General features: G+C 44.6%; 1 protein-coding gene across 4 annotated transcripts in view; it reads left to right on the top strand.

Annotated features, from left to right (window-relative positions):
* FHOD3 (formin homology 2 domain containing 3) overlaps positions 1 to 26,714 on the top strand; it is a 491,472-nt gene that overhangs the window by 72,882 nt on the left and 391,876 nt on the right. For all 4 annotated transcript variants that reach the window (XM_030810562.1, XM_030810561.1, XM_030810560.1 and 1 more), the window contains exon 3: positions 9,114 to 9,178. In XM_030810562.1, coding sequence (XP_030666422.1) covers positions 9,114 to 9,178 — 65 coding nt within the window. The remainder of the gene's footprint in view (positions 1 to 9,113; positions 9,179 to 26,714) is intronic.

Here is a 26,714-nt window from a genome sequence, read left to right as displayed (position 1 = left end):
ACCTTAAATGCACATTATGAAATTAAGCCAGTCTGAAAAAGCTACATACTGTGAGTCCAACTATATGACATTCCGAGAAAGGGAAAAAGCTATGGAGACAGTGAAAAGATCCTGTTGCCGGGGTGGGAATTGAGGTTGGGAGATGGGTAGGGAGGGATGAACAGGTGGAGCACAGGGGATCTTTAGAGCAGTGTCACTGCTCTGTATGTTATTGTAATGTTGGATCCAGAACGTTATGTATTTGTGAGAACTCATAGAACTGTTCAACTGTTCAGTGAATTATAAAGTAAAACTATGGACTTGTTAATAATGTGTCAATGTCAGTTAATCTGTTGTAACAGATTAACATCTTGCACACTAATGCAAGATGTTAATAGGAGAAATGGGTTGGTGGGGAGGGGCAGTGTGGATATATGAGAACATTCTCTACTTTCTATGAAATTTTTCTATAAAACAAAAGCCACTCTAAGAAAATCAGTGGATAATTATACAGTTTCAAGGACAATATGTTGATTCCATGATACTCTTAGGAACCTGGGCTTGTTTTATCTTTATGCCCTACCATCCCTAGGATCTGGCTTTTGTCTTTCATGTTTCATCATAGTTACAATGCAGCTGCCCCACACCCTTGTCATATCAAGACAGGGAGGTATGTATGCATTGGTTAGGATGCAGTCTTCTCTGTTGCAACCAAGAAATCTCCCAATATGGCAGTTTAAATAAAAGTTTTTTTCTTTTATGAGATTCCAAATATAGGCAATCCTCTTTGGAAATGTGAAATAGCTATAGCATCCTGACAACAAGGATTCCATCTCTGGGTCCAGGTGGCTGCTTCCATTCTTACCATCTCATCTGCATCTCAGCCCCTAGAAAGAAGGAAAGGGATGAAGGGAGTGCACACCCATTTCTGGGTGCACATAGCTTTCACTCGTATGATTTTGGCCAGAGGCTCGAGGGCACAGTATGAATTGTGGGCTGTATCCAGCTAACCTTCTCCTCCTATTGCTATGAATATTAGGTGACAGCTAGTGGTCCCTGCCTTAGTTGAGAAGAGTGAAGAGCAGTATTGGTGCTGGCTGGGTGTGCTGCTTTTAAAGAGCTTTCCAGAAGCTCCACCAGCGACTTCCATCTATAGTTCACTGATGAGAACTGTGCCACATTGTAGAGTGCCACATTGTGGAATATACGTTGTCACTCCAAACACAATTGGATTCCCATTATAAGGCAGAAAGGGAGATGGGTATTGAGTGGGTAACCAGCAGCATCTGCCTCCGCAAGGAGAGAGGACATTTCAAAGAATGGGCAGTTGAGGATACTGTACCACAAAGGCAAGTTGTGAGGAGGAGCAAGGCAAGGCTTGGAGTGGTGAGCAGGAGATTTAGGGTGTCCTAAAGGGGAAGAAAGCAGAAGGGTGGTGGGGGCAGAGGCTGGCGAGGAGAGACTGGGGGCTGAGAAGGGAGCCAGCAGGATTTCCCAGGAGCTGAAATCCGTGAACAGCTTGAACAAGGGCTCTGTCCCATCACAGGGTACGTGAGGGTGGAAGACAAGAGAATGAGCTAATCAAGATGTCAAGGACCTCATACCAGACACAAAGATGAACTAAAAACAGACCATAGTCCTAAATATAAGAGCCAAAACAATGAAACTCCCAGAGGAAAACAGGAGCAAGTCTCCATGACTGGGTTAGGCAGAGTCATGGTTCTTGCCATGTGTGCTTTCCATGTCTTAGATATGACAAAAGCACAAGTGACAAGAGAAATAAAATAGTTTGAACTTCATCAAAATTAAAGCCTTTTGCATCCCCAAAAGACATAATTGGTAAAGGGAAAACACAAGCCACAGAATGGGAGAAAATGTTTGTAAATCATATGTCCAGTATCTGATGACCTGGAAGACATCAGGCCATGTGAAAGAAGCCAGACACAAAAGGTGACGTACTGTTTAATTTCATTTGTATGAGATGGCCAGAAAAGACACATCTCTAGAGAGACAGAGTAGATTGGTGGTTGCCTCTTGCTGAGTGTGGGGACAGAGAGTGATTGCAGATGGGTATGAGGGTTTTGGGGTGTTTTTGCATTGATGAAAAAGTTAAAAAAGTTAGATTGTAATGACTGTACAACTCTATGAAGATACTAATAATCAGTGAATTATATCCACAAAACAGGTGGGTTTTATGGTACCTAAATTATACCTCATTAAAGCTTACAAAAAACGTGTGAGGGAATGACTATGGAAGAGAGACACTGAGCTGGTGATGGCCGGGCTAGGTGTGGGGAGAAGTTCCAGCTTCTGTGATGAGAGGACACTAGCTGAGCAGAAGCTGACTGAGAAAGTTCATTCCGTCTGCCTTATGTCTTGTTGAAGCAAGAGTGAAGGAAACTGGAAGATGAGAGAACCAGACTGGCCTGAGAAGGTATCTAGAGAGGTGACCTGTTTTGGTAGGTCCCTTTTCCCCAAGTGCACAAACTTCACACTTTAGTCATAGGACGTGTTGCCCAGGGTGCTTCCACGTGGATCCCCTGTGTGTCTCGGACTCCTCACACCTTCTAGTTAAAGTAGATGACTCATTCCTCAGAGGCTGACACACTCAGGGTTGCACACACAGGAGGCATAGACATTAGTGCCTTGAGAAAATTAAAATGCTACATCACTGGAACTTTAATGAAGAACAGGAAAAAGTGTCAAATAATAACAAATGCATTATTATTGTCGATTCTTGAATGGGCAGTGAAGAGAGAACGAGAAACAGGAATGATGAGGAGAGAGGTGGGAGGAATGAGAAGAGGCAGACAAAAATGAAGTGAGAGACATATATAAATTGAGAGAATATCCAGACATTATGACAAATGGAACGAGGGAGAGGAAGTGGCTAAAAGAACAGTAATATCAACAAGGGTATTACCTAACGTTATTCAGCATTTATCACATGCCAGCTATGTCCACAGCATGTTACTTGCATTGATTAATTCTCACACCCTTAGGAGAAGGTAGACATCTTATTTTACAGACAATAAAGCCAAGGCTCAGAGAGGTTAAGTAACTTGTCCAAGATCACACAGCTGGCTTCAGAGTCGATGTTTTTCTCTCTCTACAGTCTGCCAGGGGAGAACAGAACACACCCGGAGATTAATGTAGTGGCAACTGCCTCTCTTGCTTAAACTTTGAGCTTCTGGGCAAGTTAATCTTAGCTAGTCCTTTTACTAGCTGATGACTGGTTCAAATCCTCCTCCATCTCTTTATCCCTGAGATGGAGTGCCAGTTGAGCCCCACAGCTCCAGAAGCTTACTAAGAGCTTTTTATTCCTGGGACAACTGTTGAGGGGGCCCTTGTCCCTACTTTTGCCAGATGGTGAAACATCTGTTTCTATCCTTGACTGAAACTATAGTTTATTTCTTCTAATTTTGGTGGAGGATTACTTGGGAGCATTGATTCCACTGTTGGTTGCTAGAGAAAGTCATCAAGCTTCTGGCTCTATACCACTCAATAAAATAATGTAAGCACTTGTTCTTACAGTCACAAAGGGCTTTATATGTTACTCTTATAAAAAGGCTCCCTTGAGACACAGGGTCAGAACTGAAACACACAGGTTTCTGTGAGCCTTAGTTGGTTAAACCAGACTTTTCCCAAGGCCACTGATATTATTGTAACAGAAATCTGTGCATTCTGAGAAGGCAGGACGTTTCAGAAAGTTCTTTTAGCGGTAGTACTGTCGTGTCCCTGGTGCGTGTGCCTCCATAGGGGTTTCCTTGAGTTGCTTATCTATTTTAGATAGTCCCCTTGGCACTTGGGTAGCCTTGGCCTTGGCCTTGGTTGTGAGCCGCCCATTGGTTGTGGCTGCCTGCTCCAAAGAGTGATGTTTCCCTGGCAGTGGCTGTGCTGATAGGAAAGGAATCTGAGTCTCCCTGGGGAGATTAAGGTCAAGCTGAGCCGCCTTGCCTTCTGGGTCACTGGATTCTGGGTACTTGGTGCATTCCAGTTCATCTTGCTGCAAAAACACAGACTCAAAAGGAGCGGCACCTGCAAAACTAACCCAGAATGCTGGTGTCAGGGAGAAAAGGATGGCTGAGGTGCTTACAGTAAATACATACTGACAGCCTCTCTTTGGAATGTGGAAGCCCTATGAAGGCAGATATCAAATTTTGTATTAGGGTTCTCCAGAGACACAGAACCAAGAGAATATCTATCTATCTGATATGGATTGGCTCTGTGTCCCCAACCGAACCTCGTCTCAAATTGTGATCGTCACGTGTGGAGGGAGGGACCTGGTAGGAGGTGATTGAATCATGGGGGTAGTTTCCCCCATGCTGTTCTCATGATAGTGAGTGAATTCTCATGAGATCTTAGGCTTTAAAGGTGTTTGGCAGTCCACCCCCCATCCCTCCCCACCGCTTTCTCCCCAGACACCTTGTGAAGAAGGTGCTTCTTTCCGTTTACCTTCCACCATGATGGTGAATTTCCTGAGGCCTCCCCAGCCATGTGGAACTGTGAGTCAATTGAACCTCTTTCCTTATAAATTAGCCAGTCTCAGGCAGTTCTTTAGAGCAGTGTGAAAATGGACCATTTCATATTCTCTCTCTCTCGTATCTATGTAATCTATCTATCTAGAAATATTTATTTTTAAGGAATTGGTTCATGCAGTTGTGGGGACTGGCAAATCTGAAATCTTCAGGGCAGGCTGGCAGGCTGGAAATGCAGGTAAGATTTCTATATTCCTGTCTTAAAGCTCCACATACTTTGTGCATCTCATAGAGTACATCTCATACGTGTGTATGAGTTCAGAAAATAATAGTCTAAACATACAAATCCTGAGAGGTTGTCCATGTGAATTCACTGTAAGCAGCTTAGCATCCTTTTCTCCCTGATATTGGCACCAGTAGAATGAGGGAATGAATGAGAGGAGCACACATCTGGGGGGCAGCTCTGCGGAGGTGATAGGGGCACTGACTCTAGGGTCAGACTGCCTGGGTTGAGTCTGAGCTCTGTCACTTTCTAGCTGTGTGACTTCAGCTCCATTGCTTAACTTTTCTGGGCGTTGATTTTCCTTATCTTTAGAATGTCAATAATGTTATCTACCTGTATTTGTCCATTTTCACACTGCTTATAAAGATGTACCTGAGACTGGGTAATTTATAAAGGAAAGAGGTTTAATTGACTCACAGTTCTGCATGGCTGGGGAGGCCTCAGGAAACTTAGAATCATGGCAGAAGGTGAAGGAGAAGCAAAGGCACATCTTACATGGTGGCAGGTGAGAGTGAGTGAGAAAGCAAAGTGGGAAGAGCCCCTTATGAAACCATCAGATCTTATGAGAACTCACTATCACAAGAACAGCATGGGGGAAACCACCCCCCTGATCCAATCACCTCCCACCAGGTCCCTCCCTCACACCTGGGGATTACAAGTCAAGATGAGATTTGGGTGGGGACACAAAGCCTAACCATATCACTACATCATAGAAATTTTCTGAATACTAAATGTGTAAAAAGTACTTAGAACATCATCTGGCACATGATAAGCATTCCATAAATGTTAACAACTATTGTTATTTCTGAACCGAAACTGACATAGTGTCCCATAGTGGGGAAGGGAGTATGCCTATGATTCTTTAATTTTCCTTTGAAAGTTTTAGCCATGAAAGAAGAAAAGGGTGTATTCACTGGAAAGGCAGGGATAAAATGATTATCTTTAAACAGATATGATTATTTCCCTAAAAGAAGCCAAAGGACTTAGCAAAAAGATTTTTAGAATCAGTGGTAGCAGGGAAATGACCATATGTAAAAAAATACATAAAAGTGAAACTTTCTCCAATATGTCAGTTTTAACTAATTAGAAAATATAGTGGTGGAGGGAAGCTACCAAATTTAAAGGGACCTTATGGTGGATGTCCTTTGTTTTATTTAAACATACACACACACACACACGTGTATATGTATAGAGAGAGAGAGAAAGAGAGAGCAATATGTGAAAATACAATAAGACCAAATAAGGTTTTCCTAAGAAGTCAAGAAGACTTACGTATCTGTGTATATATAATATATATGTTATATATATGTAAAACTATTATATTGGACTCTAATTCTTGAACTCTAAGGGATGAGTCTTATGTGGTCCTGTTGTATTATTTTTACATATTGCATAATTTGATTTCTCAATATTTTCTTAGATTTTTCCATCTTAGATTTTCAGTGTGTCTTTTCGGTTAGGTTTTAGTACTGAGGTTACACTAGTTCCCTAAAAAACCAGGGACTCTTTTTATCCTTTGTAAGCCTTAGAGAAGGTTATACAGTGAGGCAATTGTGCAGTGAAAGGCAGGATGATGCAGGTGATCGTGGAGTCAGATTCTGTGCTTTCAACCCTGCTTCTGTTTCCACCAGCCCTGTATGCAAGTTACACCATTTCTACAAGCTTTGTTTTCCTCATCTGCAAAATGGACACAGAAGTAGTACCTACATCAGAGGTGGGTGGAAGCAGGGGTGGGGAAGGGTGAGAGGCCACAGATGCCCTCCTGTGAACCTGGCTGAATCTGGCCACACTCTTCACCCACTTGCCTCTTCCTTAGCTGGTTCCCTCCTTTTCTCTGAACCTGGGATCTGGGGCCTCCTCCCCACCTCAGCCTGCTTCCACCATCCTTGGTTCCCAGTTCCATGCAGGTTTCTTCATGTATAGGATTTTGTGTACAGCAGCAGATAAGGTAAGAGCTAGAATTTTGAAGCAGAGGAATTGTGATTAAACTTCTAAAAAAAAATAGGACTTTTTTTTTCTTCTATGCGCTCTTAATTTCCATTAGGGTTTAGCTTAACAAACTAATTGCCTGGTTTCTCGGCATCCGGAAAAGATGACCCCTCCAGGATGGTGGGCTTGCTGGGTCTTGGCAGTCATAGTTTTCACTGAGGGGCCTGGAATCCCAGAGTGACCACCCTACATGCTCACTGTGGGTCTAGAGAATTATGTGGGGAAACACACACTCAAAGTGCAACTTTGCGGTTGTTTGAAGATACAAGAAGGGGCAACCAATGGACTCTTTCTGAAATTCTCCAGAACTTGGGGCATTCTGAAATGTCTTCCCTGGCCAGCTCATGCTTTTTCTCTCTCTGGGCATCTGTAGCATGTTCTTTGTCTGCTATTCATTTGACATTTACCATTGACTTATAACTGTTGGTAATGCGAACTACAGAAAATCCTTGAGATTGGAAGACTAGGATATACTGTTTCTAATAGTTAGAGCCTGGCCCCTGGCAGGGGTTCACTGATTTTCTGCTCCTAGCTGCTGTCCCCGCTACCCCAGAAAACCTTTCTTGGCAAGTCAAACAGAAAGCTGTCTGTAATTCAATTCAGTGCACTTAAATCAAAACTTTCTTCTGGTCTGGTCAGAAGAGTTGAAGGAGTGTTCATGTCAGGATTTTTGAGAGTGAGAGTTTTTTTGTGGAGAATATGTTTTTGTGGAGAATATGTTTTTGTGGAAATCTGTGTTTACAGGAATCTTGAACTTGTCTTCTGTAGACATTGTGTATTGGCTGCAAGCTTCTTGAGACTAATGGCTTGCATATAAAAAATATAAAACAAATGAACAAAGGAAAATGGAGGGGCTCATTGAATTTTGAGGGGACTCTGAATGCAGACTCTACTTGAAGCAGCTGCTCAGCTGGAGGCTACTGCATGCTTTGCAATTAGGCAGCTGGGTTTCCTTTTTTCTTTAAAAGAATCTGTATTAGTCTGTTCTTATGCTGCTAATAACTCGAGACTGGGTAATTTATAAAGAAAAAGAGGTTTAATGGACTCACAGTTCCTCATTGCTGGGGAGGCCTCACAATTATGGTGGAAGGTGAAGAAAGAGCAAAGGCACATCTTACATGGTGGCAGGCAAGAGAGCATGTGCAGGGGAACGGCCCTTTATCAAACCATCAGATCTCGTGAGACTTATTCACTGTCACAAGAATGCCCCCGTGATTCAGTTACCTTCCATGACTTGTGGGGATTATGGGAGCTACAATTCAAGATGATATTTGGGTGGAGACACAACCAAATAATATCAGAATCAACAAAGCATTGTTTAAACCATACTTCTGTCTCTTACCTGGTCGGAAGAATAAAAAATGTAATTGATGTAGTCATTACTGTGAATTCATAATCACAGTATTAGTAGCGTGCCTTGGTGAGATCTGTGTTCCCTTCTCTCCAACACAACCACATACCAGGAGGCAGGAAAGCACTGCCAGATTCTGTTATACATTAAGCCCTGATCGGGAGAGGTGAGGATGGACAGGGAATCCCATTTCCAAGAGCCCTGCCACACTACCTGCTGCCATGCTGTTGGCTGGCTCTGCTTTTCCTTTGTCCACTGCCTTCCCCTTTTCTCCAAACCTCAAAGCCTTTGTTCCTGTTGGGTAGCCAGGACTCATGTTTTCTCCCCTTTACCTCCTTCTACCAACTGCTCTGTGTTTTGGTTCCTCTCTGCATAAAGCAGGAAGGGCCCTAGTGGGAGTGGAACTGGGGAGGTCTGCCCTTTTTCTTCCTCATGAGAAATGCAGTGAGAAGGAAGCAGAGGTGAGATGGGGTGTGGTGTAAATTGGCATTTCTGATAATAAGTAGTCTGTAAGCCTTCTTTTGTAGATTCCCATTTTCCTGTAAAAGTACAAGGGAAAAGCCAACACAGTCTTGAATTGATATACAATAAAGCAGTTCTGATTACCCCATGATGTGTTCCCTTTTCCTGTATCTGCCCCCACCCCCCACAAAAAGGTAAAAATAGCCATGAGAATGATCAAGCAGATTTGTGCTGTTACATTCCAGGAATTTCACTTCATGGACACAGATTTTAAAATTTTCCCAACATGGTCAAGGATGACTACGTGCAGACTCTGTGGATGGAATGAGTCCATGGAGCTTGGCAGTGAGATGCGTGTGCCAAACCAACAAAGTCAGACTTCTTTATTTTATTTTTGTGAAAGTCCTATGATGTCAACATTATTTCAGGATAGATTCTTGTTCAGTGTGGGTCTCTGCTTCTCTGGATCCCCACTTAAGTGGGTATGTCAGAACCTTCACGTGGATTGACAGCACGTGAGGTGTCTCTGCTGACTCCTCTGATGCCCCTGTTTTGTCTCCTGTCTCGTTAGGCGGGGCAAGAAGCACAGCATCATCCTAAGGACGCAGCTGTCCGTGAGGGTCCATGCCTGCATCGGTGAGTGACACTTGCCCTCAGGAACTAAACGTATGATGAATAACGCGACTTATGCGAATAAAATAAAGATTCACTGTTATGCTATCTGTTTGCACTAGCCCCTATCATGAATTCTTAGAGTTTTAGTGAAACAATTTCCAGCAATGATTTTTGAATGCCTGTTTCATTCCAGCTTCCTCTGCTGTTTGGTTAGTGACTGGAGCTTGAGGTAAGACAGCTCGCTGGTGAGGTGCCTTTTGGCAGTGCTGGGGGAGATGAGGTTCTTCTGGGGACTGTGCCATTGTGAGCCTCTAGCGCATTGACCTGATCTTCACGTGCCGCCTGGTGGCTCTGTGAGGTGTGCCTGTTGGCAAGTGGAGTCTGGGGCTCCAGGTTGTTATCAGGTGACTAAAAGGAAAATCTTGGGTCAGTGCAGGATGAGGGTACATGTGGATACAGGGCAAGATGCTCTTAAGCGAGCAAACGTATTTGTGGTTCAGAATGGCTTGCTGCGGGAGGCCCAGTTTCCTCCTGGTAACGGGCCAAGTTGCGGCAAGAATATAATGTCATAAGAAGGAAAAAAAAAGGGAACTAAATTTCACTTTATCCCTAGAAGTTCTTAGTATTTGAGTAATTTTGCTTTTGTTTAATGTATGGTATGGTCTTCATTTAATCCTCTAATCAAAAGAGCATAGATCATCCTGTTGAGTCCTAGTCTATACCCAAAACATTCATGGGTGGAGTGAAGGAAATTATTTCCCGTCCCTCCTTCACTCTGCTTCCCTATTGGAGACCCAGGGATGGGGAGACCCAGGGCTGGAGATGGAGGGAAATCCGTGTGATTTAACTTCATTTGGTGTGGAGGGTGGTGAGGTTGCAAGTGTCTTGAGTAACAACCTTTGCCTCACTCTGCAGCTAGAGAATAATTGTGCAGGTGACTCAAACTTCAGGGACTGAAAGGTTAGGGTGTCAGGAGGATTGGTATTCCTGTTGGAAACAAAGTAAAATCCGTAGGACCTCCAGCCAACATTGACTATTCTGCTTCTCAACTGCTTGTAGCACTGAGTAACTGTACAATGTATATGGTCACTTATATTAAATCAGTGGCTTTTTTATTACCTGCTTCATGTTTTCCCAGTGATTTCATATGTATAAATCATGTCTATCTAAAGGAAAGGTCTGTGACATGACTTTGGATAAACTTCCCCCTTACCCTCATCCCAGATCTAGAACAAATCCAGGCACATAACATGTACTGAACACTGTTGAAGTTAAATGTTGAAACACAGTTGATAACTACGAGAAATTTGGGACATGAATATGAATTTTTTTTTCCTAGGAATAGTAAGGCGGCAGAAAGCAGACTTGCATGAAAATGAGCTCAATCCAAATCCAAATGAGCTAACTCCTTTTAAGGAAACTCACTCCTTTGCAGTATGTACTCATATATTTCAGGTACAGGATTTTTTAAAAACAACTTCTGTGTTATCAACTTGTCTTATGAACTTCTGTATCCTGTCATCCCATGTGATAGATGTAAGATGTGTGACATCTTATCCTGTGGCATGCTGAGCACCGACAGCCCCTCAAGCCCACACTCAACCAGGACACACATGCTCCCTGCTCTAGGGATTGACCTGGGGCTTATGGAGTCAGTGTGCTTGCTCACAAACCTCTTTATGCCAATTGCACTGGTTATCAGAATTATGTAATTTAATGAAATAGTACCAAATATTTCATAAACTAATTAAATATGACTACATAAAGGTCACTGCTTCTTTGAAAGTTCACAATTTTGGAAAAGACTCAAAATTAGTCACTACAGAAGCATTTCTGTCAATGTAAATGTGTTATGATAACTATAAAAGGTGAGGGGGAATATTATACAAATCTAAGAGAATTCTACTCTTCATAAGCATCTTCAGCTCTGCTGGACTTCAAAGAAACTAGACTGGAAATCAGACCTTGTTATTGGAGTGAGTTGTAAAAGAAGGTCTACGTGGAATTCCAATGGGTAGATCCTTATTCAGAGAACTATTTGTGCCTCATCACAGGTAGACCGGCATGTTTTGCCACAATAGCCACGAGTTCAAAATGTTTTAAGGCCTTGTTTATGTTTATGTATTTTTTTATGTATTGTTTTCAAAAGGATTTTCTGTTTTAATCAGCTTTTACCATTAATTGCCTTAGGCCTGATTATGTCAGATGAGAGGACTTGGCTGTATAAAAAGGAAAAGTTTTTCCTTTGTATTAAAAGCCTTTTTTTAAATTCCATTTCCTACTATTAGCAAGATCTGGAATAGATTTATTCGCACTAAATATTATCCTTTGGTTATGTATAGAAAATGGAATGTGTGCAATCATGTTCATGAAGTACCTTCCCCTATTGTGACATATTCTTTCCCTTTCTGAATGGCAATGTTAGATGAGATTTATTAGGGATAAAGAAAACAATACCTGGAACAATTTTGAGTCAAAATGACAATCGGAAATATGACAAGGAGAAAATAAACCTTTTCACATCAGTTGTTTTAGTCTTTGTTTCTTCTCAAGGTTATTTCCCTCTTTACCACAGAAGAAATAGTTGAAATATTAATACTACAGGCATAGGGCACAGTGGCTGCTGTCTCAGCTTCGCACCACATGCAACTCCCCTGAAGATGTTCCTTCCACCCACGATTGGACTGGAAGGATCCAGGACCAGGGTTTGTCTCCTGGGCTAAAAATGCTATCAAGTAAATGTCTCAAAAATAATGCTTTCCTCACCCTACATTCTCTTCTCCTTCATTCCTGTTTTTATTAAGTAGAGGAATGTTTAGAATCCAGGACTACATGTTAATGAGTTGGAGGTGACATGCTTTTGGAATTCGCTAGTGTTAACTTTGGAACCCAGCACCCATTGGGATGAGAGTGTGGTGGGTGAGCCTTTATGGTTAGCAGCCCAGCAACCCTCATGAAAAATGAAGCCACAGGGGCTCTGCTTCGATGGTTACAGCTAGCAGCTGAAGCAGGTCTTTTCTGATAGTGTAGTGGCTCTGAAGCATTTGGCAGGAGATTGGAATGAGATTTTGGTATAGAGAGAGGCCTCAAACTTTTGTACCTCTGTGCTTACCTCCACTGTAATTTTTATTTCTTTGTACATTTTTGGTATGACCACTTGATATTGCAGCGAATGCTGCACTTGCCTTCTTAATCTAGCTTCGATCTTTCAAAGAAATGAAAATTTTGATGGTCATATCATGGGCATACACTTACAGATAAGAATTAAGATGTATGATAGACATGAGAAGTCTGTGTTTTATGAGGTTAGCTAGAGAAAATAAATTTTTTGGTCCCTGAAAAGTGATCCTATTTCCAGACACCAGAAAAATGTTCTGAGGGCCAACTGGCTCTGATAACTAAATCTCATCATGAAGAGAAAGGAACTAAAGAATTGTGGGGTAAGGAATGAAATCTAGGATTTAAAAAAATAAGGTTTGAAGTCGTTAGGACCCTAAAGTTAATATGTGAGTGTTTTTTGCTGGCTGGCTTTGAAGGCATTTTGTTGGGCTAAAAACCCCTGGGCTTCAATTTTCTGAAGCAGATTCTGTCTTCCCATTAAGAAAGTAAAACCCTGGTGATTGATTCTCTGGGTTCCAGGAGGCCTGTCCTTTCAAGTGTCCAATATTGAGTTAAACAAAAGTGTAAAATTTGGGTGAAGATTCCAAAATATCATTTATGCTTGCAGGTGTGAAAGAACCCTGGTACAAAGGGCCTTTAGAGGCATTTCAGAATCCTATGAGATGATGAGGTCTGCCTGTGAGGGACAGAGATGAGTCAGGCAGAGGCTGTCAAGGGGGCTGAAGCGACTGATCTCTGCATAAGATGCATCTGATTACTCAGATGGTCAAGTCACAGGGACAAAGACAACTTTTAAAGGCAAGAAAATGATATGAGAGAAGGCCACTTCATCCATTAATGCCAGTTTCCAGCAACAGAAACATCAGCAGCAAAAGCCATCAGGTATAATTTGCAAGGCATTTTTCTCTTGCAGGCCCTATCATGCAGCCACGTGCTTTGCACTATATTGTTATAGCAAAGAGTTGAATTATAAACAGTGCATCATTTCCTCAAGAAGAACCTCCTAGTGCAAGAGTAACAAAGGAGATTCATCTCACAGCCAGCAGATTTAGGAGCATTGGCTCCCTGGGGCGCTGTGTTGGGCAAGGTCCTGAGGCTGTGTGCAGTCTTAATGGGAAAGGATCTTGCATCGGTACCCGCTTCCATTGGTGGTGATGGAGGTGGTGTACATATGTGTGCCATGGGGTGGCAGCTCAGGTGAGGTGCAGGTTTTGTCCAGTGCTTGAGCCTCCTGTAGCTACAGTATAGGGGTCCCTGGGCTTCTGTATTTAAAGGGTGGGGAATGGACCTGTAATTCATGACCCCCAACCACTGCCCCCTCTCCTTTCTTCCCAGTCCCTTTCCAGGTTCTGCCCTTCTTCTTCAGCCTGTGAATCTGAGCGTGGCTTCTCCCCCACTTCACTGTGTTTTCTGACCAGGCCGGGTACCACCTTCCTCCACCTCTGGGTGTCTTTCCCTCTAATCAATCTGAGCTGGTTCCTCATGGCTGAGCCCTCCTGGCTTGTGGGGAGGCCCCCTCTAGCTTCCTTTTCTGATATTTCACTTGCCCCTAGGGTGGCCTTTGGAAAATTAGCTGGATTCCCACGTGGTCCTTACTGCTTCTTGGCTCTGTGTCAGTTTGGAATTTCCATAAAAACTAGAGGTTTCCTATGGGAAACAGCAAATTGTCTTTTTGACACTCTTGTTCTGACAGCACCTGGGTGCTGTTTCCGTGCAGGCTAGTAAAGATGAGGCCCATGGAGCACTGTGTGCTGAGAGACATGAGGCCTGAATGGTGATGTTTGTGTGCTCGGGCACCTGGCCCCTCTGGGTGCTTCCTGTAGGATCCACACAGATGCAGCTGGCGCTCTGTGGTCTACTCCATGGCAGACTCCCCACATGTCCACTGTATGCTGCAGAAAGGGAGTTGGCTGCTGCCTGCCTGGGAGACACCCCCATCCCATCCCCTGGCCATCTGTTCCCCTCTTAGCCCACCTGCCCTGCTTTCATTGACTTCAGGTCCTAGACCTGGGCTTCTGGCTGGCTCTGTCCTGCATTCCACAAGAAGCTGCTTCTGCTCCTGTCCTGCCTCTACCATGCAGCTTAGATTTGGAGCTGCGGGTAGTACACCCTCTTTGCCCCGTCCCTGGACATCATGGTGGCTAAGCTCACAGTGTCCTTGCTGTGCTCCTCCCTGGTGGCATCAGGTGCATTGAGTCATCACACTTCCTATTTTCCGTTCTTTGATGCCAGGATCCTCTGATTCTCCAGAAGCCCTGGAAACCATCTCTCATTCTTCCAAAGATGTTTATCTTGTTGCAGAGTCTCCTGAGTGGCCAACTGCAGCCTCAGCATGAGATGGGTTTGACACTGAGTCTCTCCTTGCAGCAGGAGACTCCCAGTGCTTCGTCCTTTAAAAAGAAAAATAAAAAACCCCCTCTCCTTTACACCCCAAGTCTGTGACCTGTTTCTGCCTGAGGTTCTGTTTTCTAGGTAAAAATGAGCTCTGTGGGTTAATCAGATAAGAACCTCCCATCATCTGTTTCCCATTAATCTGTCACAGCTCCCAGGAGACAGACCCCATGGCGTGCATATGTCTAGAAGGCCCTTAGGTCTCAGCTGAGGGAGATTTCTTAGGCAGGTCAGCCTGTCAGCCTCTGCACTCTGTGTGGGTAGCTGCCTCTAAGGGGCCTTCCATCAGACTGGAATTGACAGGTGTGTCCAACCCCTGTCTCCCCAGCCCCCTCTGCCACAAAAAAAAAAAAAAAAAAGAGAGATGGGAAGGATGTAAAACATACTTTAAGGTTTATTAACATACATGAGAGTGTAGTTTTTTTTGTTTTTGTTTTTAGACAAAGTTTTGCTCGTGTTGCCCATGCTGGAGTGCAGTGGTGTGATCTCAGCTCACTGCAACCTCTGCCTTCCCGGGTTCAAGCGATTCTTCTGCCTCAGCCTCCTGAGTAGCTGGAACTACAGGCATGCACCACCACGCCCAGCTATTTTTTTGTATTTTTATAGAGACAGGGTTTCACCATGTTGGCCAGGCTGGTCTTGAATTCCTGACCTCAGGTGATCTGCCCACCTCGGTCTCCCAAAGTGCTGGGATTACAGGCATGAGCCACCGTGTCTGGCCAAGTCTAGTCCTTAAATGCTGGGAACCATTCAGTTCTGTCACACGTCTTTCCACATGTTATATTCATATGATATATAACTCGGGATTGATTTCTCACCAAAATGGAAAGAGCAACTAAAGAATGAATTTAAAGACTGGCTTTACCATCTACAGACATGCAGATAAACAGAAATACAGAGGATGAATAAAGAGGAGACACACACTTGTGAGAGAGAGGTAGCGTGGAACCTTCTGGATAGGGCTGGAAGCTCAGGTCAGCTCTGGGAATTATGAGGCACCAAGAGAGAGAAAATGGACAGGAACAATGTGAATTGAATCACAGGAAAGAAAGCAGATATCTCAGGGTCTCTTACGACAGCTTCATTTCATATTTGTATTTGGCCTTTTCCCCATTTTACTTAAATTATTTATTGCTTCTTTAGGACTCGGTTACCTTTCACCTCTAGGGATCTCAAGGTGTTGGATAATGGAATTTGAGCATTGCCGTGGAGCCATTATGAGTGTGTTTACTCTTCAATGTCCATGTAATTGTTTATATCCTGGTTGGTCACTTAACAAGGAACATGAAAATCTGGCAAACAAAACTGATAATGGAGAATGAAGTCCCATTGATAGGGACGCCTGTAGCAGGTGTTACCAGATAAGTTTAAATCACGCGCTGGCAGTTAGATTCCTAAGTTCCTATCCAGCAAAATGTCAGCTATATCCAGAAAACAACTTCAGATAGGGAAACCACCCTGGTTTTGACTAGAGTGTCTGCATAAATACTTTCCTCTCACAGGTCTGGCCTGCTTCTGGGGTGTGGTGTGAGCTCTAGTGACCAGCTCTGAGTGCCTTTGGCTGTCCCCATGAAGAGACAACTTTATTTTTGGCACTGGACAATCAAAATTTATGTCAGGAAACAAAATGCTTTGTCTTATTTCTAGAAATTTTGGTATCCAGAGGGTGTGGGAGTTGAAAAGGAGGATGGATGGTTCAAAAATGTCTTGCTGAAGAAAGTTCTTTGAGGAGTGGGTGCATGTCAATGTATTTTTCACATTTCAACATTTCTGTTGTATTAGAAATACCTAATGGGAAGTATTTTAACTCAGAAAAAAACATGTAGAAAACATTCATAGTTCAGCAAAACTGCTACCAGTTCAAGGTTTACTTTAAAGGAGGAAAGAAAGGCATTGGAGAATTGTTACAAGTGCTGTCATCTCAAGCCCATATACTGGAGTAATAGCAACAGAATAAGAAGAAAAGTTAAAACATTCTGCTCATTATTTTAGCATAATTGAAAAAAAAGGAAACAGATTCTATTAATTGTTCACAGAAGTAACATGACTTATCTATAATCCCAGTAACTGGATTATGGGCGTGTGGGCAGGAAGAGGCACTATCTTACTAGGATGTAGAGAAATCGTTGGGGCAAGGGATAGAGCCACGTTTCCAATCAATGAATCAATACTTCAGTCACCTCCCTCCCTTCTTTCCTTCTTCCATCCCTCCCTCCCTTCCTCCCCTCCTTCCCCTCCCTCCCTTTCCTTTCTTCCCTCCCTGCCTCCTTTCCTCTCTCCCTTTTTCCCTTTCCCTTTTCCTTTCCTTTCCTTTCCTTTCCTTTCCTTTCCTTATCTCTTTCTTTCTTTCAAGAGTCAGTGGTCAGTTAAACAACACTCTTAAATTTAGATAATGTATTTATGAGTACTTCAAAAGTTGTAAAATGCTACAAAGATTATTAGTTTGAGATAAACTCCACAAGAAAGCTAAAAAAGAAATCCTGTCTACCTCAGCCATTTAAAAAAGTCACATGAGCCCCATTCACTGACACATTTGCAGCTTGGTTCTTGCCCACCCACAGGTTCAGGAGCCCTCGCCACCCCTCCTGAGCCATGGCAGGAGCTTAGAAAGGAGGTCCCCCAGTGGCAAGGCATTTCCTCATGGCCACGGGGCAGGGATGCCATGGGACTAGGGCTGGAGTCTTTCGATTCCCTGGCCAGGTTCTTTGCACTGGCCTGATGCTCCTCTTTTCAGGCCACTGAAATCATCTTCAGCCCTTCTCTACAGATGTAATTGCCGAGACCGATGCAGCCCTTCTGGTTTGAGAAGTCTGGGAAGTGCTGCCAAAACATCTAAATAAATGTCTTTAGAAACATTTGCCTAAGTGAAGTTTCAGCAGGCTTCAAAGGATGGTATTCCGGCTGAGTTCCAGTGTGGTTCACAGATTGCCTTAGAGGAAAGTAAATCAGCTGAGAAAAATGGACTTCACCCTTAAAGAGCTGACTATGTTTGGGAATGCAGCTAAAATTCCTTCTGAGCCAGGCTGCAGATGCCTGGGAGATGGAGCTGGGGCTTCCACATCCTTTCCGGGCTTCCACTCTGATCAGCTGGACACTGGTCTCTTGTTCTGGCTTCACGTTGGGAAGTTCCTGGAAATGGGGTCTCTCACCTGATCAGAACTGCACTCTGTCCCTGCTGGCTGTAGTAGCTGCCTGAGAGGAGGGTGAGGGTGCCAGGCAGAGGCTGCGAGTCCCTGTTCTGGGTTTGGTACCTTGGTCCTGGTCTGAGCTCTGTGAGGTCTGGATTCTGTGCGGGGTGGCAGCTTGCTCTTGAGCACGTGAAGGTGCGAGTCCTCCCTGTTCTGGGTTTGGTACCTTGGTCCTGGTCTGAGCTCTGTGAGGTCTGGATTCTGTGCAGGATGGCAACTTGCTCTTGAGCACGTGAAGGTGTAGATCCTATTGTGCCAGATGCAGTATACTGTCTCACCCTCAGAAGGAGACCCCAAATTATTTGTTGTTAAAGAAAGAAGCTAAAAGAGTCAAGGTACTGATAGTGTTTCTTAGGTTTGATTTGTTTACTTCAGAAATGGATTCCTTTGCCATGTTCTCAGGAAGAAGAATACAAGGCAGTAGCTGTAAGTACCATGTGCTAACAGATGACGCCATGGGATCACCTCAAAGGAGTGGGAAGAATGTGAGAGTAAATAGAGAGTTAAAAAACTGTGGCAGTGAGTAGACTGTCATTTTGAGGAGCATGTCAAGGAAGGCTCTGTGTGGTGTTATGTGACCCTGGAATCACACTGTCTGTGCGTGTTCGTGGCCTGTGCACATGCCGGGCAGTGCTCCGTGGTGCCAGCCATCGTAGTGGGGCCCAGGTCTCCGGGAGGTTGGAGGTGAGTTGGTGGTGGTTTGAGATAGCGACCTGATGCAAGACTGCTCCATGGAACAGCTTTTGTGGCCTTTCCATTGCAGTGTGCTTCACATCTTTTGGGGAATGGGGTGGGATGCTGTTGTCCCCAAATGTAACAAGTTGATGGCAGACTTCGACGAGCAAATGAAGAAGAGGTGGGTTCTTCATTAGGGATGGACTGTGGCTCTTCCTGTGACTGCCCACCAGAGCACTTCTGTTCCCGGAACCAAGCTGGGTCCGGCTGCGTTTTTTCAAGGCCCAATAACGAGAAGCAGACAAAATAGGGAAGAAGGGAATTTATTGCTGTAACCGGATACAGGGAGAAGGCTGGAGATAATTCCACCAGACCAACTCGAAGTGTTACAATTTTCTTAGTCCTTATGTAGATTGGGGTTATGTGCTCATGTGCAGTATAGCATTTGCCTAAGTCTATTGGTAACTAATTTTGTTTCAACTAGAAGGTCAGAGGCAAAAAATGCTTGCTAAGTCTGATTAAAAGGGCTCCAGTACCCTCAAGGCCTGTCTACTGTGGAACCGGAGTGATTGTTTCTATCTTATCTCCTTTACAGCTTGGTCTGGAGAGCTGCCTCAGACTTTCCAATGAATCTATTCAAACAGCTGCCTCTGTTACCTTGACTTGTCTCAGATTCTGTCAACCCGAGACGGGTCCTGTCTAGGAATGTAAGACTGTCTCTATTATTTTGACTTGCTCCAGGTTAGGGAGAAGCCTATACAAGGCTCCTACTGACCATATGTTTCATTTCTAGCTTTGATGTTTGGGCACCGATTTCCCTAGGTTTAACTGTTTGCTCAATGTCAAGGCAGTGCTGTGGAAATCTGTCTGTGTAACTAGAGTGCTATGCTGCCCTGTCTGTGTGACTGTCATGCAGGTCTGTCTGTGTGTATGATTGTCAGGGAGACTTGGCCTGCCACACTTCCACGGGAGTGCCCTGATTATTAACAGGGTGGGTGACCTGTGCAGGCAGCTGTTTCCACACTGTTCTGGGATAGCGTTGACCAGCCCTTCCAGCCCTGCTGTGTTCTGTTCGTGGGCAGGCCTCCTCCTGGGTGGGAGACTTGTGTGGCCTGGGATGTCACCTAGGAATGGATGGATGGAAGGGGCTTGGGAATTTCGGTCTGAGGATTCTGTCTGAAAGCAGAGTTGGCTCTGTCCTGAATCACGGTGCTCTCATGCCATCGACATCTGAGGCTGGGGGAGTTCTCAGGGTGCTGTGCTGTGGCTGAGTTATGTTCAGGCCCCACTGGCTACTGTTATTGAGCACCTGCTATGAGAAAGGTGCTTAAGAGAGGTGATTCCATTTATCTTCCTGACGCATACATTATCCTTACTTTATAGGAGGAGAAAACTAGATTCGAATAGGGTTGGGAGCTTGCCCAGGGACAGGGAGCTAAACAGCAGAGCTGGGATTCACATCCCCATCTGTCTAATTGTTAAATGGAAAAGTTCTGTTTTATTATGATGGGCAATGTACTTTTAAAAATAGTTTCTTTTTATAAAAGCAGAAAGGGAAATTTCTACTAAGCACTTAATGCTTATACTTCCTACCAGGCACTGGGCAAAGCACTCAACAAGTATATCTCCTTTAATCCAAACAGTAACCTATGAATCAGAATTACTGTTCCCACTTAATAGAGGAGAAAACTGAGGTACGCAGTGATCTAATCACTTGGCCAAGGTCCCATGAGGAGCATATGACAGAGCTGAGATTTGCACCCATGTCTGTTTGCCTGACTGCAGGGTGTTGTGTTCAACCTCTGTGCTCTGGTACCTCCAGTAACACTAGCTGCTCTGGAGCACTTACTGTGCTCCAGGTATCTGAACCCTTGACGCTATAGCACAGGTCTGGGCTGATGAGAGAACTCAGGCTCTAGAATCAGACCTGCCCCTGAGAAGCAGTGTGACCTTGGAAAAGTGACCTCACTGCTCTGATTCAGTGTCCTCATTTATCAAAAGGGGATGATAATATCACCTCTAAAAATTGTGAGGATTAGGCCGGGTGTGATGGCTCACACCTGTAACCCCAGCACTTTGGGAGGTCAGGAGATCAAGACCATCCTGGCTAACATGGTGAAAGCCCATCTCTACTAAAAATAGAAAAAATTAGCCAGGCGTGGTGGTGGGCGCCTGTAGTCCCAGCTACTCAGGAGGCTGAGGCAGGAGAATGGTGTGAACCCAGGAGGAGGAGCTTCCAGTGAGCTGAGATCGCACCACTAAACTCCAGCCTGGGTGACAGAGTGAGACTCATCTCAAACAAACAAACAAACAAACAAAAAAACCTCACACGAAATTAGTGGAGCATGGTGGTGGATGCCTGTAATCCCAGCTACTTGGGAGGCCAAAGAAAGAGAATCACTTGAACCAGGAGGCAGAGGTTGCAGTGAGTCGATATCATGCCATTGCACTGCAGCCTAGGCAACAAGAGGAAAACTGCGTCTCAAAAAAAAAAAAAATGAGGATTAAAGAAATATGTCATTGGTGCTAGATCCAATTTTTAAAAATAAAGTCATATATTGAGTATTGATTTGTGTGCTCAAACGATGGGCAGAATAAGCTAATATGTGTTTTAGAATCAGACAAACTGGGTTCAAATCCTAGACCTGCGTCTGTGTGTCCATGAGCAAGTTACCCACCCCTTGGAGACCTGTTTGTTGTTTGTAATAGTGAGAACAGGGGACCTAGTGCCTCCCTCCTGGTGATGATGCAAATGCTCAAGGAGATAGTGAGTGTGCAGGTCCAGGCTTAAGCCCTTGGCAAGTGGTGGCAGATACCACCACCACCACCATAAGGTTTTGTGTTTTGTTGCCTTACAAACCATTAGAACAAAATCAAAATTTGATTGTCCAGTTCCTCTAAAGGAATGTGACTTTAGAGTGTCTGATCTATTAGTAGAATCAGAGCTGATCTGGACTGAAACGTATATCTTGCCTCCAATTCTTGAAGGAGCCTATCTTCCATAACCAGAACTGGATCACAGAATTGTATTAACTATTAAACTGGGGAAATACATTGTGGAACGCTTAAATATGAAAACCAAGTAACGACCAATTAATGTGTTTAAAATGTGTTTTAGCTACTATCCTTTTTTGAGCAGCCAACAGATTTGAAACTGTAGGTCAATAAATTTCTATTAAAATTTTATTCGTTCTTACAAAATGGAGTTGGCCAACCTAAGGCCTGAGGGTGATCCTGATCCCATAGTTCCTGCTTAGCTGCCGGCACTGGGGTTGTTTTTATGGTTCTCTTCAATTATCCTGTTTTGTTTTTTTGTTTTTTCTTAAGACAGAGTCTTGCTCTGTTGCCCAGGCTGGAGTGTGGTGGTGAGATCTTGGTTCACTGTAACCTCCACCTCCCAGGTTCGAGTGATTCTCCTGACTCAGCCTTGTGAGTAGCTGGGATTATAGGCGCCCACCACCATGCCTGGCTAATTTTCATATTTTTCATAGAGATGGTTTCACCATACTGACTGGGCTAGACTGGTCTCAAACTCCTGGCCTCAGGTGATCTGCCTGCCTCGGCCTCCCAAAGTGCTGGGATTACAGGCGTGAGCCACTGCGCTTGGCCTCCAGTTATCCTGTTTTTGATACATTCTAGAATGTTGCAGTTTTGGCAAGCACTGAACGGTCAGCATGTTTACTGAAAAGCTCTCATCTTCATGGAAATGAAGTAGGTTTTGTGACCATGAAGGCAACTTCCCACCATGCTGGTGTGTTCCTGGATTGTGTTCTCCTGATGGAAGGGGCTGTTGGCATGGAGGAGGAAGCTCCTGAGTGCACATGACCAGTCAGTCAAACGCATGAAAAGGAATTAAAACACCACAACATGACACCAAGTGCTTAGTTATATCTATAATAACTTTAAAGTTGAAACATTATGCTCTAAGCATTATAAAAAGTAGTCCAAATGTTCTGTATGAGTTGATATTCACAAAATGTCCAAATTAATAAGCTACTCAAATTGCACCAGAAATATAATCCATATGTTTTTCTTTCCAACAAGAAACATGCTAGTGATGGCAAACTTTCACTATACATATGGCAATACATTTCTCAGATGACCCAGTATCTGGACAGTTTTTTATGACTTGTTTGGCCTGGGGTACCTTAGAAGCTGTCCATCCTCTGCCTCATCTCCCTGCATTGATGGGTGGCCCAGGGTATCCTGGGCACATGGGCATGGGTGCTGGGGTTGGCAAGGGTGATGTGGGTGGCCAGGGGTGGGCTGACCGGGCACTTCTCTTTACCAGGTAGTGGCTCAGGGGCCTCAGAAATAAAGTGGGAAGAAATACAGTGCCACACATCACTTAGCAGAAAGCCATAAAACAATGAGCAATTTCCGTGCCCATTAGAGACACTGAAAGGAGCCCCATGGAGCTGTCTTGGCTTGGAATTGCCCAGGCCAGTGTGAGTTACCTGTGTGTGCTGTGGCGTGGCTTGTCTTGGAAGACAGTGGAATCTTGAAGAGTGGGATCAGTGTGGGTGTGTGCATTGAGATGGTGCACAAATTGCCTGGAACAGCCTGTGCCAGGCTCCTGGAGGGCAGCACTGCTGTGGTGGCAATACTCAGAGGGCAGCTGGGCTGCAAGTTCTAGGTGTGGCCCTGCCTCCCCTCGGCTGTCCCCAAGGTTTGAGGTTCAGTCCTTTCTGGGGTCTTACTTGAGGCCTGGCCTTCATCAGGACTCATAGGGCCTCCAGGCTGTGGGGTCTAGCTTGGGGGGATTGGAGAAGGTGGGGTTTTGAGTGCAGCACCCCATTCATGGGACAGACAAGAGACCACTGACCTGGGCCTTGTGGGTAGAACTTCTGATGTTACCTCCAAATGATGTTGCGTACCTAGAATCTAAGATTAAATATTCAAAATATAGAAGTTGTTAAGGCAACCTTCCTTTGCGGTATCTATTTTTCTTTCTTAAACAAATGGCTTAGGAGCGAAAAATACCCTCCCCACCCCAAAAAAGGCAAGTGCCCTGGACTGTGTCCTGAGTGAGGTCTTGCTCAGTCAGGGGCCCAGACTATGGGCAGAAGGTGTTGGTTCCCCCCTCAGGGGTGTCCTGCTTGAGGGGAGATGGTGGGTTAGGGAGAAGCAGCATTCTAATTATGGAGCTAGCATCATCAGGTTGCTAGATTTGGGACATGACACTTTTGTCAAAAATGGGGGACTCTCACACTTCCCTTGTGAGCTGCGGGAAGGACTGCTGAGCCATGAGGGTGTCTTAGGGCAAGAACCTGGCATCTGGTAGCCCTGCAGGATTTTCCTTAATGTGAGCTTTGTTGTTATTACTGTCAAAATCCAGCAATTTCTTGTGGGTAAGCTTGAAAGCATCACTATCATTTATGTTACTGTAATGTGAGATGTTCCCAGATTTCCTCCTGACTCAAAATAACACATCAATCTTTATTCAGTGCCTGTGGGTGTAACTATTATGTTAAGTGCTGTAAAGGAAATAAATAGACACATAAGTGAATGCAGCACATATATGAAGCAGTTCCATCCACTTTCATGATTCTAACTAGCAGCTACATGCTTGAAGTTTCCCACTTGCCCTGAGTTCTAGACCTGTTGTTGAAATGTGTGCTAGATACCTAAACTTCATCCCACATTCATCTCTCCGCTGCTCCTCCACCCCACGTTGGCAGGGCTCGGCCCACCCGCTCTGGATGTCCCCTGGGTTTCTAGTGCTGCCGTGTGCTGTCATTGCCCCTTGCTTCACCAGTGGTGTGATGTGTCTACTCCTGCTTCCCAGTGAGACTGTGTGACCATTACAGGAAGGGGTGGAGGCTATTCCTCTCTTAGGGAGAGGTTGGAGGGTAAAGGGGCCTTAAGGAAGGAATTTGGGGTTTCTAGGAGCTAATCATGGAACTGTCTTGAGCCTTAGTTTCCCTAACTGAACTTTGGGGACACAGTTTATTTAAAAATTGGAGAATTCTCTGTATAAACTTAAGAAGCATTTTTGTGTGTCTTTGAAAATGTGTTACTTTAATCTTTGCCTTTTTGCCTTTTTGGTGTGGTTTTTCTCCAAGGTATTTGCTCATAAATTACTAATTATAGTCCTCATTCCTCTGCTTCTGATTCTATAGCTTATCATGTCTTTCTGACATTGCCCTGATTCTTAAATTGAAGCAGACACAGGGCCCAAGCTAAACAGGAAAAACGAAACACCGGGAGCCCCCACTGGCCTCCCCAGGTCTGCTATTTTTCAGACATAAACGGAAAATGGGTAAAATGTGTTCCTAGGACTGTAGCCCAGTCCCATGAGAAGGCCTAGGAGTCAGAGGGCCAGCCCAGTCCCATTGTGACTGTCTGGCCCACGGCTAGTGCCAGTTGTGTTCATGTCCATCTTGCCTTCTTTGCAGCCAAGCAGTTTTGTGTAGCAGGACTTACCTGCATGCCCCAGGGGTCTTTTAGGATTCAGGATTACTTTTCTTTTATAGTGGTTTCCTCTTGGCAGAGCCTGGGTTGTGGAGGATCTGTGTGGCATTCCCAATGCAGATCCATCCCCAGGGTCTCCTGGGCAGGGATGGCCGAGTCCCTTCCCCTCCCAAGAGAACCCTGCTCTGTCCTGAGGGCAGAGCCAGGAACATGTTGCCTCTTCCACAGAAGGAGTTTATACCAAAACCACAAGCAAAAAACAAAACAGACCACCACCACCAACAATGAAGATGGGAGAATAAGGGCTTTCTAAAGTTTCTGTTAAGTTTATATTTTTGTATCATTTTGCCTGTAAATGTGGTATTTGCCACGGGAATTTGAAGACAAATGATCTATGTGTTTATGGTTTTCTAGGGAAGGTGTCCTGGGGGCTGGGCTCTCTCCAGCTTTGGGAAGCCAGTTCCCTCTGGGGGGCACCCTGGGCAGGATGTGGGGGGCCCTGATAGGCGCTTCTTGCCAAATGCAGATGAGGGGTCAGCCTGCCAGTGTTTGCGACGTCCCTGCACGACAGGTTCGTGTTTTCTGAGGATCGTGATGATATAGGACATCTGAATCTTTGTACAAATGTGTAGATGACATCTTGCTGCAGCTTTTATTTGTGAATAAAGATGCATTGATGCTTCAAAAAAAAAAAAAAGGAGGAGGAGGAAGAAGAGAAAGTCAGAATGGGGCAGGCAGCCTGCAAGTACATTTTCTTTTTTCCTTTCTTCTCCCTTAGGTTAACACTCCCAGAACCCAACATTGAAGAACTCACCTTCATATTCCTCCCACCCCGCCATTGTGGTGCCTTTTATCCTGGGATTCCCATCGCTGGGCCTGTGTCAGTTGACTTGTGGAGAATGCACAGGGTTCTTCTGCAAACAGTGTCACATGTGATTTTCAGTGTTAATGGTCATAAATAATCATAGTCCTATAATTCATTCTTTTCCACAATCACGCAGCTGTGACTGGGCTTTTGGGCTGGACTCAGTGCCAGTCCTGCATACTCCTTGCTTCCATTTCTCCGTGGACGTACATAATTATTGTCCTTTCCTGGAGCATTGTTTTTTTTTTTTTTTTAAATATGTGCTCTCTGCACGTATAGACTTTAAAATGACGTAATATGGATTTTTGTTTTCCTCTGCGGTGGGTACATCTCAAGGGAGCCCTACGCCCTGCTCTTCCTATTCCAGAGAGAGCAGGGAATTCCCCTCAGATCCCCAGGAGGGCATGTGTCTTCTTTGCACTCCCCCTAGACTCCTTTCTGAGGACAGACGGGTGAATCTGGGAGAAGGCAATGAGTAGGGCAGGCTCAGCCCCTCCTTTCTCAATGAGTGTCCTATTCTGAGGACCCTCAAGGTCACCTGCCCCTGTGGTAGGCCAGTGGCCATTCTCGGAACTGCCTGGAGCTCTTCAGGCTGCAGATGCAATGCCGGTTCTTTCGTGAGCTATCTCAGTGGTAAGGCTTTATCCATCTGCTGTGCCTGTTTTCCCATCTGCTTCTAACCCAGGAGGCAAAAATCAGTGTTATCTGTGGACCCAGGAAGCTCCACAGAGAGATCTTCCCTAGACTGGGCTCTGGCATTGAGGCTTTGGGTATTTTAGCCCCAGTCCTGCTCTGTAGGTATGGAGCTGAATTGTCAAGCAGCCTAGACAGATGAGCTGGGTCCAGAGGTGATAGGGGTACGTGTCCACTGGGCAGGTGACAGGCAGCTGCTCCTGCTTTTCTT

This window comes from Nomascus leucogenys, chromosome 4 (assembly GCF_006542625.1).
Source record: "Nomascus leucogenys isolate Asia chromosome 4, Asia_NLE_v1, whole genome shotgun sequence".
NCBI classification, from domain to species: Eukaryota; Metazoa; Chordata; class Mammalia; order Primates; family Hylobatidae; genus Nomascus; species Nomascus leucogenys.
This window is presented reverse-complemented; position numbering and strand designations above follow the sequence as displayed.